Source organism: Piliocolobus tephrosceles, chromosome 15, assembly GCF_002776525.5.
Source record: "Piliocolobus tephrosceles isolate RC106 chromosome 15, ASM277652v3, whole genome shotgun sequence".
In the NCBI taxonomy this organism is placed as follows: domain Eukaryota; kingdom Metazoa; phylum Chordata; class Mammalia; order Primates; family Cercopithecidae; genus Piliocolobus; species Piliocolobus tephrosceles.
In genome coordinates this window covers 73,458,752-73,471,407 of record NC_045448.1, presented here as the reverse complement: position 1 = coordinate 73,471,407, position 12,656 = coordinate 73,458,752, and the positions used below count along the sequence as shown (strand labels likewise).

The following is a 12,656-nucleotide window of genomic DNA, read 5'->3' as shown; positions in this document are numbered from 1 at the left end:
ACTGTGACTTGAATTCAAGCAGGCTGATTCAAGTGATAATCAGTGTTCAAAATTTTGATGTACATATTTGTGGTCTTTTAAAAAAGATCATAAACTAGTGTGGACTTCTTCTCTGTTTCTTTTTACAATATAAATTTTAAAAAAGTTTCAAGTGACATGTAGGCATAGCTTATATACTTTATTTTGTTCAAATAATGTATCTGTGCTACAGAGAATTAAAAATACAGCTGATTTGAGAGAGGAAGATGAAAATCAGTTGGAATCCTACCACCCAAAAGACCATTGTTTACATTTAGGCATCTATTCCCCACTCCTGGAATGGATTTAGGATTAGGAACACAGGTGCGACTCCTGAACCCAGCCAATGACACTCAAGGAGGCTTTCAATGGGCCGGGGAATCACAGGACCTTTGGCAATTAGGTGCACAGCAAAGGATGTGAACTGTATTTGAAATCAGCCTGTTCATGGAATGTTGCACAAAATCTTTATAAACCACTCTGGTTGCAGCAGAAAGAGAACAAAGCTGGGGAGTCAACGAAGCTGGACTCTCCGCGACCTTCCAAGGGGCCCGAGGTGGGGGAAGTCATTTCCTCTGCGGGCCTCAGTTTTCTCATCTGTAGAGTGAGACACTGCAGTTCTAGCAAGGAGTGACTGGCAGCAGAGCTTCCTTTCTGGGTTATCTGCAATATTTTGGGCGATTCCTGACACAGTTCCCACCCAGCTCTGGCACAAGAAACAAGAGGGCCGGTATTATGAAAGGGCTGGGGTCAGGGAACACCAAAGGCTTAAGGCCTCCCAAACGAGGGTGTGAGCTCTATTTTCCTGGAGGGCTGGGCCAGCCAAGCCGATTAGGGGCCCGGAGCAGCTGTGGGCCGAGGGAGGCCGCTGGGAGTGAGGGGATTGAAACGACTCTTTCCCACCCTCTCCCCCACCAGCCTGCTCTGTGTAAAAATTCCAAACTCCCAATCAAACCCCCTTCTCTTTTCTCCTTTCATTCACCTGCCCATCTTCCTCTCCTCTTCTCTCCTTTTCTATCCAAACTCATAATTAATCGCTCAAGGCAAAAGTAATGAATGTTAATTGGCCATCTGTAGGAAGACTAATTAAAATCTACCACGCTGGGGTTTCAAACATACCTATAGCAACGGAGTGAATCGGGAATGAGGCGAGGAGGGACTGAGGTAACAGCTGAAAGCCTACAAAACACCATTGGGCTTAGGTGTGAGGGAACGACGCCAGAGAGGGGCCGAGATGCTGGGGAGAGGGAGAGATGGAGAGGGAGGAAAAACTTCCATGATTTGCCGCGCCACTACAGGGCCTGGCATTTTGTGGCTGTACTGTTTTGTGTTCAACAAACATTTACACATTTCCTTCTCACTGGACATGGCCTAAAGGGTGTCTGCAGTTTGTCAACACACAGTTGTTATACCCCAGTCACAGGCCTGAACACATTCATTTATCCAGGGACACTAGTCCCGTGTCAAGATCACACACACATAAATCTCATGCACAGCTTTGCATGAGCTCCTGCTTGGAAGGTAACAACCCGTCACGTGTGCACGCATGCACACCCAATTATGAATGGAAAGCAACCCAGAAATACAACATGTGGTTATATACCACCACTCAATCACATATATGTACACTGTTGATGCATACATGATTTAAACACACAGACCCACTGTTATTCAAATACAAATGCTCACGTGCACTCACAGTAGTTTTCAAAGTTACACTCACATTCACACAATAGGCTTATAGGTGTGCATGTACAGCTATACACCCAAACCCACATTTGCACGCCACACCATTATCTGGTAAGTTTTACATCAGAACACTTATACACAGGTACACACACAATTACACCCCTCCAGGCATAAGAAAAGCTGAATGTTCAAACCCCCATAAGACTAATTCTAAGGTGGCACACAGTTTATATATACACACACACACACACACACACACACACACACACACAGACACACACATACATGGCTTGGGCCCAGGACAGGCCCATGTGTGATTCATATATATCCGTAATGTGCATACTCGGAGACCCAGGTCCCTGGCGAGAACACATTCCAGGTGATGGCTTCTGGGCTCGAACCACTGATTCAAGTCTTCGGCCTCATCTCCTCTCTCAGAACACCGTGCTGTGAGCACCATGAGCATACAATGCCTGTTAGATGGTTCCATCCAGCCTTTGGGCAGAAAGAAACATGGATCTGAGGATGGCATGAGAGATGGCCTGGGGTTAAGATGGTTTCTGATGAGGCCAGGACAGGGGTGAGGGTGCCAGCCCGTGGGATGGATGGCAGGGCCTTTGTATTCAAGTCTTCAAGGGGTCAGTTCCATGGATCGGGGGAGGATGAAATAGGGTGGCCATGGCATTGTGGGAAGAGCACCAATACAGGGTGGGGTCCCTTTGGTCAGGGTCCCTCTTTCCTCTTACTTGAAAAAGCTGCCCTGCTTACTAGGTAGTTACTGGGGCCTCTTTCTCATTGCTATAAAATTTATCTGTGATACGCTTAGATTAAAGTAGGAGGAAGTGCAAACACAAAAAAAGAACATCCTGACATTTGGGGCCAGGGAGTGGGGTTGAAAACCTGGAAAGAGTCACCAGAGAAAAGTTTCTACCCAAGGATCCTTACAGGAAAAGGCTCAACATTCTCAACTCCTCCAGGCTTTGTGCCAACACCCTATTCTCCTGGAGACTTGGTGTTTGAGGTTCTTGGACCTTTTGCAGCCCGGAGTCGGTGCCCAAGGCCCATCCTCCAGTCCAGCAAGGAGACTGGCATGGAGAAGAGTGGGTCAGAGGAGGGCAATGTTCTCGGTGCCCCAGAGGGACCTGGGTGTGGGATACTTTCCCAGAAGTGGGAGTCAGACACAAGAAGCTTCCCAGCTCTCAGAGGAAAATCCCTGACTACCAGAAGTGACTGACACACACCAGACCAGGTGCTCATCACCCCCTGTCTGTGTTCCTTCCAGGTGGCATAGCTACCCAACATCTCGACCTGACAAGCAGGACACAGCTGCTCTGAGAAGTGACTGCCCAGGGCCCCATGGCTGTGAGTGGCCGAGCCAGGCCACAGAAGCCAAGTCCAGTGGGCTATCTCATCAAGCTGGGCGGCCCTGTGGCTACTTCCTGTGCAGGAAGGGAAGGAGCAGACCTGCCTCCCAGGGCTTGGACTTCCTGGAGAGCCTCTGGGCCTTTGGGAATCTCCCTCTGCCGACCAAGGCCTCAGAATTCTCTGGGAGGAACAGGCATGCACACACACTCTCACACTCACACACATACAGTCCTATGACAGCTTCTACATTTGGAGCTGACAGATGTGCAAGGTAACAGCTCGGCAACGCCTGTGCAGCTGAGGCCCTGGCGTCGCGAACGGGATTATTTCCAGCAAGGCTCAGGGCGGCTGCGTGAGCGCACGCCCGGGTGTGTGTGTGTGTGAGTGTGTCTATGTGAGAGCGAGAGGGAGGGGGGAAAGAGAGAGAGGGAGTATGAGCGTGTGTGAGTGTGTGAGGGTGTGTGGCTTCTCCCGCCATCTCTCTCCCTTCATCTAAATCTGTCTTACTATATTTTCGAATCTTTCTGCCTGTTTCCTCCCTGTGTTTCTGTCTTCTATCTTCTCTCACTGTCCCACTCGCCCTGTCTCCGTCTTTGACTCTTGCGGTGTCTGCTTTTGTTTCTCTGCCTGGATGCTCGAGGGGACTTACCTCCTTTCAACTCCTCTCTTTGCCCCTGGTCCCTTTCCTGTGTCACCCGGGCAGGCCACAAGGAGGGACTCTTAGAAAAAGCCTATTTTGTTCCAGAAAATGATGCAGCTGTCCCTGTCCTTTGCATAGGGCTCCTGCCCAGGGGGTGAGATAGGGGGATCTGGGGCTGTCCTTGGGCGGTCCTGTGGACTAAGAGGCTACTAGACAGCTTTCAGATTAGTTAGCTGAGGAACCACGCTGAGCCACTGAGGTCAGCTGGGGGAGGAGCCCCCAAGGGATAGGCATTTCCTTCTCTCTCCCATCCTCCTTTCCTCCAGCTCCTCACTGAAAATAGAAGTCTGGGACTCTCCCGGCTCACACGAAGGGCACTTAGGGCTGAAGATGGAGTTACCACGGATGAAAGGAGCGACAAAGGGTGAGGTAGGGGAGGCTGGCTGGGAAGTAACAATAATTCCCTGATGGGAGTGGGCTCTACTTCAAAAGTCTGAGACAACACCTGTGCTGCTCCCCATCTCCCAGCACCACAGGTGGGAGACCTCAGGACTGGGGAGTGGGGCAAGGATGGCTTGCTCCAGGCTTGGAGCCCTACCCTCCATCATCCGCTCCCCCAAGCTGACCCCAGAGGTTCGGAGTGATTCCTCAGCTGGCTTCCAGCAAGCTGTCTAGGCTTCTGGTCCACTCCCCTCCTCTTTTACACCCCAGATTACCGAGAGATGATGTGAGAGCTGGAGAGGTGCCACCCAATGGGGGTCTCCATCCCAGGGACTGGGGGTCATCTTCACCCACCTCCCTGTCACCACACGGGAGCCCAGTAGCGAGGGCATCCCTGGGTGCTCTTGGGTGTGCTCACCCAGGAATGTGCACACCTGCCATACGAGTCAGAACTACCGCATGCCTGCTAGCCCATGAGGCCATGTTCTATGGGGAAGGAAGAAGGTGAAGGAGGCTAGGAGGCAGCATCTCAGGGCCCAGCTCTCTGGGGTGAGACACGGGGAGATGCTAGGATGGAGTACATCCTGGGCATGTGACCCTGATGACTGACAACGGACTCAGCACCAGCCTTGGTGTGGGGGCACATGTGTTTATTCACGGGAGGAAGGACAGGAATTGGGGATTTGGCGGAACCTCTTGACCAGACTAATCCCAGCTGATCATGCTCTTGGACACTGGCTTTGGCCTGGAATATTCCCCTCACTCCCCCTGCTCCTCACAGGCCAGCTGCTGGCCCCAGTGCAGGCGTATTAAACACAAAACCAAAAACCGTCCAGCACTCTCGCACCAAAGACAAAGCGGAAACTTGTTTGTCTTTTGGCTCATCTGTGGCCCTGCTCGCTCCAGCAGCTGGGCCCTGGGCATGTGCAGGCATGTATTTGTGTGTGTGCACTCACATGTGCTCATGTGTGTGGTGGCCAAGGCTGGGTCATGCAGTCGGGGAACACAGATGGTTAGCCCCTGGAGGGTGGCTGCTTATGGCCTGGAGGCTGCCACAAAAGCCTCCCTGCCTCAGTGTGGGGGGACCTGGGGAGGCTGAATTCAGGGCTGGGAGCAAGGTCTGGGAAATCCCTGAGGCCAGAGACCGTGGGTCGCTGAGAGGCCTTGCGACCTGGCAGGAAGAGTGATGCTGCCCATCTCTGAGCTCCCCAATTCCCTGGGGGCCCCGAGAGTCCAGAATCCTGGACTGCAGGGAGAGACAGCCCAAGACAGCACTTCCAAAGCTCTTACAGCTCTGGGCTCAGAGAAGACAAATGTCAGGCATGGGAGGGCCTCGCCACCTCGTGGGGACAAGTGGTACTCCTCAAGAAGCCCCTGGCCAACCAGCCTAGAGGGGAGGGACAGAGTCAACCCCGATGATCATTCACAAGCAGCTGGACTGGCACTGCCCACCCTCATACTCCCACAGGAGCAAGGGGCCGGGTGAGGAAACCTGCCTACCAGCCACAATGGCACGAAAGGCAGCCCAGGCTGCCATAATCCACTGCCTCATCACACTGGAAACACCTCAGAGGAAGGTGTCCAGGAAGGAATCTTGGAGTTCACTGTTCTAAAGAAACTGAAGCCCAGAGAGAGAGCAGGGCTCTGCCAAACTCCCCACAGCATCTCTGTCACAGACAAGGTAGTGGGACTGAAGGTTCCTGACTCCAAAGTTCATGCATTTTTCTGTAAATCCAAGACAAAGTATCCAGACCAGACCCCACCCTCACCTCCAGGAGGCTGAATAGGGGCAGTACAGTGAGAGTTTTTGCCTCAAGTCAGCCAGGGGAGGATGTCTGGGCCACCTAGAGGACAGGCGGCTTCCAGCAGGGCTCCAGGATGATCTGGATCTTGATATTTAAAGGCAATACATAATATTAGCACCTACGGGGCAGTTACCACAATGCTAGCACTGTGCTGAACATTTACAAACATTAGGTCACTTAATGTTCAAAATAACCCTTTAGGGTAGGTGCCATTATAATCCATTTTTCAGATAAGGAAACTGAGGCACAGAGAAGAAACTTGCCCTGGGTTACCAGCTGTGGCAGAGCAGGAACCTGAGCCCAGTGATTTCTACTTCAATGGGGGCATGAGGATAATGCCTCTGCTGGACCAGGTAAGAGTTCGCCCATTCCCTCCTAGGGGAGCAGGCAGGGCGCTGCCAGCTTCAGCCTAGGGCCTGCCCTTCAGCAAGAGGCGCAGCCTCCATGCGCCCTCTGCTGAGCACAAGGAGGAGTTCCCTTATGCACACTCAGAGGCAGGCGGCGTCCTGGAGTCAGCCGGCTGCGGACCACGCTCCCTCCTCCCAAATATGGCCAGGGGCCAGGGTGCTGGCTGCAGACCACCACTGCTGTGGAGCTCCCAGTCTAGCCTATGTCTACCAACCTGCACAAGGATTGGCTTGGATGAAGCCCTGATTTCTCAGAGCTTCCATTTCTTGGAATCTTGCCCATCTCCCCCAAAGGCATGCTGGTCCTAAGCCCACCCCACTGAGGACCTGGACCATGGGCTGGGCCAGATGGGCAACGCCAAGAGGGCCAATAGCAGCTGGTATCCATTCACAGCATTGCCATGTGGACAGTGGGTGGAATTGGGAATCCAGAGTCGGGGAAAAGACCCAGGCTCCAGGGCCATGCAGAGGGCAGGCTGTAAGTTGGGCTGTAAAAGATGGGTATTCTGAATAGCCCAGGGTGAGAAAAGGGCTGTCAAGGCTGGGGTCAGTGTGGGCAACAACACTAAAGAGCAGGCATGCCGATTGTGGGCAACTTTGGACCTGGGCTTGCCACTGAGTGGGGCTTGATGATTGGAGGCAGATGGCCCCAGGACAGCTCCCTAGGAAATAAGGACAACACCTCACTTTTGGGTTAACTGCCTCGGGAATGACCTTGGGCCCAGTGAACCAGGAAGTTGGTCACAGACCCTGTATCAGAGGAGAAAGCAAGCATGAAAAAAGGACAATCTGTATTTTATTTGTATCTGCCTTTGGCATGTATACAGACACCCAGGAGCCCCTTCTCCCAGCCTGGGGGAGGGGTGGTAGATTCAGGAAGGAGACATCAGAGTGAGGACACAAAGTTCAAAAGAAGGTCCTGCTACCTTCAGCAAGGGGCATCTATGTGGGCTGGAACTTGTACCATCTGCTCTTCTTCCCATCTAGGCCATCTGCAAATCTACACGGGTCCTCCTATTCGACACCAGATCACTCTTCCCTCTCCCCACAGGCTTGCTATGAGCAGGAGACAACCTCTTCTCTTCTGTGTTCCAGCTTCTTTTCCTGCTCTTCCCACTCCTTAAGTTCTATTCCTGGGGATAGAGACACCAATACCCATAACCTCTCTCCTACCATCCTCATAATCCAGGGTGCACAGTACAGACTCCTGACAATGGGTAAGGCCAAGATCTGGGAGCGCACAGCTGGCTGTGCCTGAGGGCAGGGCAGCAGGCATGAGTGCTTCTATGTGTAAGACAGGACTGCCCCTATGGCAGGGTGTGGGGAGCCACAGGGCTCTGGGGTACATCTGAAAGTGGGGACGAAAAGGTTTAGGAAGCCAAAAACATGGGCTTATTTGTCATAGAAGTCCACGTGGGCTCCAGACTTGAACTCGTCCTTTTGCAGCAAGCTCAGCAGTTTCTGGGCTGACACCTTGCAATCCACCAGCTTCCCCTTTGCCTTCAGCTCCTGCAGCCCTTTTCGTACGTCTGGGTCCATGGAGGTCTCCCGGGCCAACTGCTGCATGTCTGTGTCCAAAGGACCTAGAGGATGAAAAGCAGATGATGAGGGAACATGGCCGAGGCAGGGCAGAAGGTTTCAGGTCCCGGTTGTATGTCGGGGGTGGGGCTGAGTCAGGTCTGGCCGGAGGAAACACGTCATCTTGGCTGAAATGTGTGGTCAGGGTTGCCAAAGGCTCCAATTTGTCATTATCAAGTTCTGGACTGAAATTCAAAAGCCCAATGAACATGGACCCTCTAGATTACCATGTCTAAAACCAAGATTCTCATCTCCTGTCCAACCAGCACCACCTCCTGACATTCCCATTTCTATTAATGAAGTATTCTTTTCCCAGACTCAAAACCTCCATCACCTCCTCCTTCCCTCCCCTCCTCGCCCCCACAGCCAACCAGGCACCAGGTAGGACCCTTCAGCGTGTAAGTATCCCGACAATCAGGTCCTTTTTACAAGCTTGCTTCTCTCCCTGCCTCAGCTCCTGTAGCCCTCTACTAAACTCACTCCACTAAAACATCACTGGGGCCCGGCTGCAGTGGCTCACACCTGCAATCCCAGCACTTTGGGAAGCTGAGGCAGGTGGATCACTTGAGGTCAAGAGTTTGAGACCAGCCTGGTCAACACGGTGAAACCCCGTGTCTACTAAAAATACAAAAATTAGCCAGGCGTAGTGGCATGCACCTGTAATCCCAGCTACTCTGGAGGCTGAGGTGCTAGAATTGCCTGAGCCGAGGCAGGGGTGGTGGCTCATGCCTATAATCCCAGCACTTTGGGAGGCTGAGGCAGGCAGATCACGAGGTCAGGAAATCGAGACCATCCTGGCTAACACGGTGAAACCCTGTCTCTACTAAAAATACAAAAAATTAGCTGGGCATGGTGGCGGGCGCCTGTAGTCCCAGCTACTCGGGAGGCTGAGGCAGGAGAATGGCGTGAACCTGGGATGCGGAGCTTGCAGTGAGCGGAGATCGCGCCACTGCACTCCAGCCTGGGCGACAGAGTGAGACTCCGTCTCAACAAAGAAACAAACAAACAAAAACATCACTGGGATCACAACACTCCTCTGCTCAAAACCCCTCAACAGCTTCCCACTAGCCTGGCCTAGTACTCAAAGCATCCTAGTCTGCCCTCCTCTGGGCACACCTACCCTACAGGCAAACCGGAAGACCTGCCACACCCACAGTGAGCCTTTGCACCTTTATATCCTTTCTTTGGGAACACCTTCCATCTGCTAACAACCAAGGTCAATGTCCAGTTCAGCTACCTCCAATAAAGCCATCTCTAGTCTCCCCACCTAAAGGGAATTGTTCCCTTTCTGAACTGTTGCAAGCACGTTCCATTCTTCACATAAGAATCACTCATGCACCCCAGTATTTGCAGTTAATGGTCCTCAAGGGCAGAAAATCAGAGAATTCCAGGGTTGGAGGGAGAATTTATCTCCTGCTCCTTGACTGTTTTCCAATGACCTGTGCATCCCTGCTGAGAGGGAACTTGCTGCCTTTCCAAACAGCCCATTCTATCTCTGAGCACCTGTTACAACATTCTTCCCGAGACCAGAATGAAAACCAGACTGGCCTCTGCCTTGGTTCAGGCCCTGGGGACCTCCTAAAAATCTCAGCTCCCTCATAATGCCCAGGGCAGCCTCCTGAGACCAAATGCAGCCATGTGGCCTCTTGGAGTCTGCTCTGCTCCTGGTTGTAGCTTACATTTGGTCACCATTGTTTGTGCGAGTCCTTGGGCTGAGCTCAGAGTGGATGATGAGTTGAATGTTGGTTGCAAGAATAATTGTGCATGTGTATTGGGGGACAGGGGTGGTAGGGGCTGGGGTACAGGAGAACGTGAGGAAGGACTTGGAAACAAGGGGGCATGCAGGCCTGCCACATCTGTGCTTTGTGCAGGCCATTCTACCTGTCTGCCCTGGGATCCTGATCCTATTCCCCAGGGACACAGACTACTGGATCTCTGCCCAAGTTGCTCAGGTTTTCCATGGATACTCTGTCACCACTTTCCGATTGCAGCAACCTTAAGCCTAAAAGAGACTCCTCACTATTAAGAAAGGCGGGCTGCAGCATCAGAAACCAGACCCAGTATCACAAGACTCCCTGTCCTCTGGCGTTCATGAAAATAAGGGCTCTATTGTATTTATCCCAGTATCCTCAATAGTGTTCCAGCAGAGTTCAGCCAGGGATGGTCAGCACTCAACAAGCCTGTCTGCTCTCCACACAGCTAGCATGTCCTGCAGCTTGCCTTAGTGTAGTGCTTTGCTAGGTGTTGAGAACACACAGATGCATAGCGCAATAGTGTGGTCAGTCCTATTTAACAATGAGGCAACACTTCACAGGTCAGGGTCATTTTCACATACAGTATCTCATTCAGTCTTCCAAAGTGCCCTGTGAGGCAGGGAGCGTCTTCCCCATTTCACAAGAGGAAGGCCTGGTACACAAACCCCAGTCTTCTCCCAAACTCCATCTAATACCTCAGACTTTCCTGCCCCACCCTCCAGTCCAGGCAACTCCTCACTCTCTGCCAGTATCCCCGGACCCTACCACCTCTATTTCCCCTGGGTCTGTATTTCCCCTAAGGGGTCATGGATCAGGATCCAAGGACAAAATCCTTTGGGTTGTTTCCTGGAGGGGTTGGATTAGGCCGCTTGCCCAGCCCCCAGAGGCGCACCAGTGGGTTCTGGAGGACAGGGACGGCAGGACTTCCCACCTACCTGGGGCATAGTTCAGCACCCTCACATTAGGTTCCTCCAGTGCCAGGACCTGGAACAGCATATCACGAGCAGCCTTTCCTGCACAGTACAGCGCCCAGCCTTTGAAAGGTTGCAGGGCACAGAGGGACGAGATGTTAACCACGGTTCTATTGAGGCCAGGACTGGCCGGGAAGGCCTTCAGGACGCTGGAAGTCAGGCAGAGCATGGAGGTCAAGTTCAGCGCCCAGTAGTTGTTCACTTGAGTGGAGTCACTCAGGTCCAGGAAGCCTTTGGACACATCCCCAAGAGAGCCTGAAAAACCAACCCTTAGGAGTAACTCAGGGCAGGCGGGGCTTTCTTCTCCCCCAGCCCTCCCAAGTTCTTCCAGATATCCTCTTCCCATGCAGACCTAGAGGAGGAAGCTGCCCAGCGCTTCTGAAGAGGCTTCTCTCTTCCCCAGCTCTGCGGAAAGACACACCTGGGGAACCCAGCCATCCCAAGCTGCAGAATGAGAAGGCACCTGACTTGCCGAGGGAGAGCTCTAGAAGAAGCAGCGACTTTGTTTGGAGACTCGAAGCCCTGACTCAGGCCTCCGCCAGAGGGCGCAGAGCAAGGGGATCGGGAAAGTTCTACAGGCGCTTTGGAAAACCCGGCTGGCCAATTTTCCAGGAAGTGGGGGCAGACTGTTGCCCCGACGGCACCGAGTCTTCCTGTACACCTCGCCTCCACTTGCTACTCAAGCTGGAACAACTAGGGCTTTACATTTCTAGGCGTCCTATCTGACTCCCTAGGAGTCGCTGTTAAATTCCCCAGCGGTGGAGGAAGTGGGCGCTCACATGGGGAGCCTGCTCCAGTCTCGGGGTCTTACCCGCGTTGTTGATGAGCAGCAGTCGCTGCAGCCCCTCGGGCCTGGGGAGCTCGCGCAGGGCGCCGAGCAGCTGCTGCAAGCCGGCCTCGGCGCCCAGGTCGGCGGGCACCCGCACCACGCGCAGGCCAGAGCGCTCGGCGCCCAGCTCGGCCTCCAGCTGCCGCAGTGCCTCGTTATTGCGGGCGTTAAGGACCAGCACCGAGCCGGGCGACAGCAGCGAGGCCAGGAGCGGGGCCAGCGTCCGGCCGAAGCCGCGGGAGGCCCCAGTCAGCACGCACACAGCACGCCCTAGGCCGCCCTCCATGCTACTGTTCTCCGCCGGCGGCGCTGGGACCCGAGGGAGGCGGGGCGGTCGCGGGGGGCGGGACCGCAACGGGTGTAGGCGGGGCCGCCCTGCCGGGGCCCGGAGGGAACCTCAGGCTTCGGGCCGCGAGCGCCCAGGAGTGCTGGTTCCTTTGGGATCTGGTTCCCTTGGTCGCTGGTGGCGGAAGTCAAGCTGTGGGCGGTAGCCCAGTCCGTGCCAAGTGGGACAACAGAGAGGGCCGGCAGGCGCGGCCCACACGGAAAGCCCTAGCCTGGTTCCCAGAGCTGCCTTGTTCTTCGTCCGCAAGCTCAACCTCCGGCTGGGACGCATGCTCGAATTTCCTCCCATTTCCAGCCCTAACTTCTTTGCACTACTGACCTCTACCAGGGCAAGCCCTGCACTAGGTGCTGGGCGTCCCTGGTCGTGGCCAGTGAATGCCCTGGATGAAGCTTATGCTCGTTTAGAGATTGAAGTCTCTGCTTGCTTGGGAGCTCACTGCTCTCTGGATGACAGGAGCTTCCTCTGGGAGAACCACAGTGGCTTCAAATGATATTAAAACCTTTTCCTTTTACTAGGCTCTGAGCAGCTCCGTGCTCCCACCAGTAACCCCTGCTTCTCTGAGATTTCTGACTCCTGTCCCTAAAAGTGTGTTCCCCAGGATTCTGCTCCTGCTCATGCTACAGTCTTCCTAGTAGCAATTCCATCCACTCTCAGCTTCAAGTTTACGAAATCATCTGTATGTACTTCCAGGTAGGTGCTTCAGAAAATCCACATTTTTTTTTTTTCTAGGAGAAGGGGAACGGGAGACAAGTTGGCATGCAGCTACATATATTAAAAAGGAATCTCTTCATGGTTTCCTTATTTGTGGCCGAA

At 53.5% G+C, this 12,656-nt stretch overlaps 1 protein-coding gene across 1 annotated transcript; it reads right to left on the bottom strand.

Moving 5' to 3' along the window:
• Nucleotides 1-7,139: 7,139 nt before the first annotated feature.
• SPR (sepiapterin reductase) lies at nucleotides 7,140-12,092 on the bottom strand. Its single transcript, XM_023224098.2, has 3 exons — nucleotides 11,480-12,092; nucleotides 10,633-10,923; nucleotides 7,140-7,948 (listed from the first exon to the last, which is right to left on the bottom strand). The coding sequence occupies exons 1-3, from the start codon at nucleotides 11,781-11,783 to the stop codon at nucleotides 7,758-7,760; spliced, it is 786 nt and encodes a 261-aa protein (XP_023079866.1). The 5' UTR covers nucleotides 11,784-12,092; the 3' UTR covers nucleotides 7,140-7,757.
• Nucleotides 12,093-12,656: the final 564 nt, after the last annotated feature.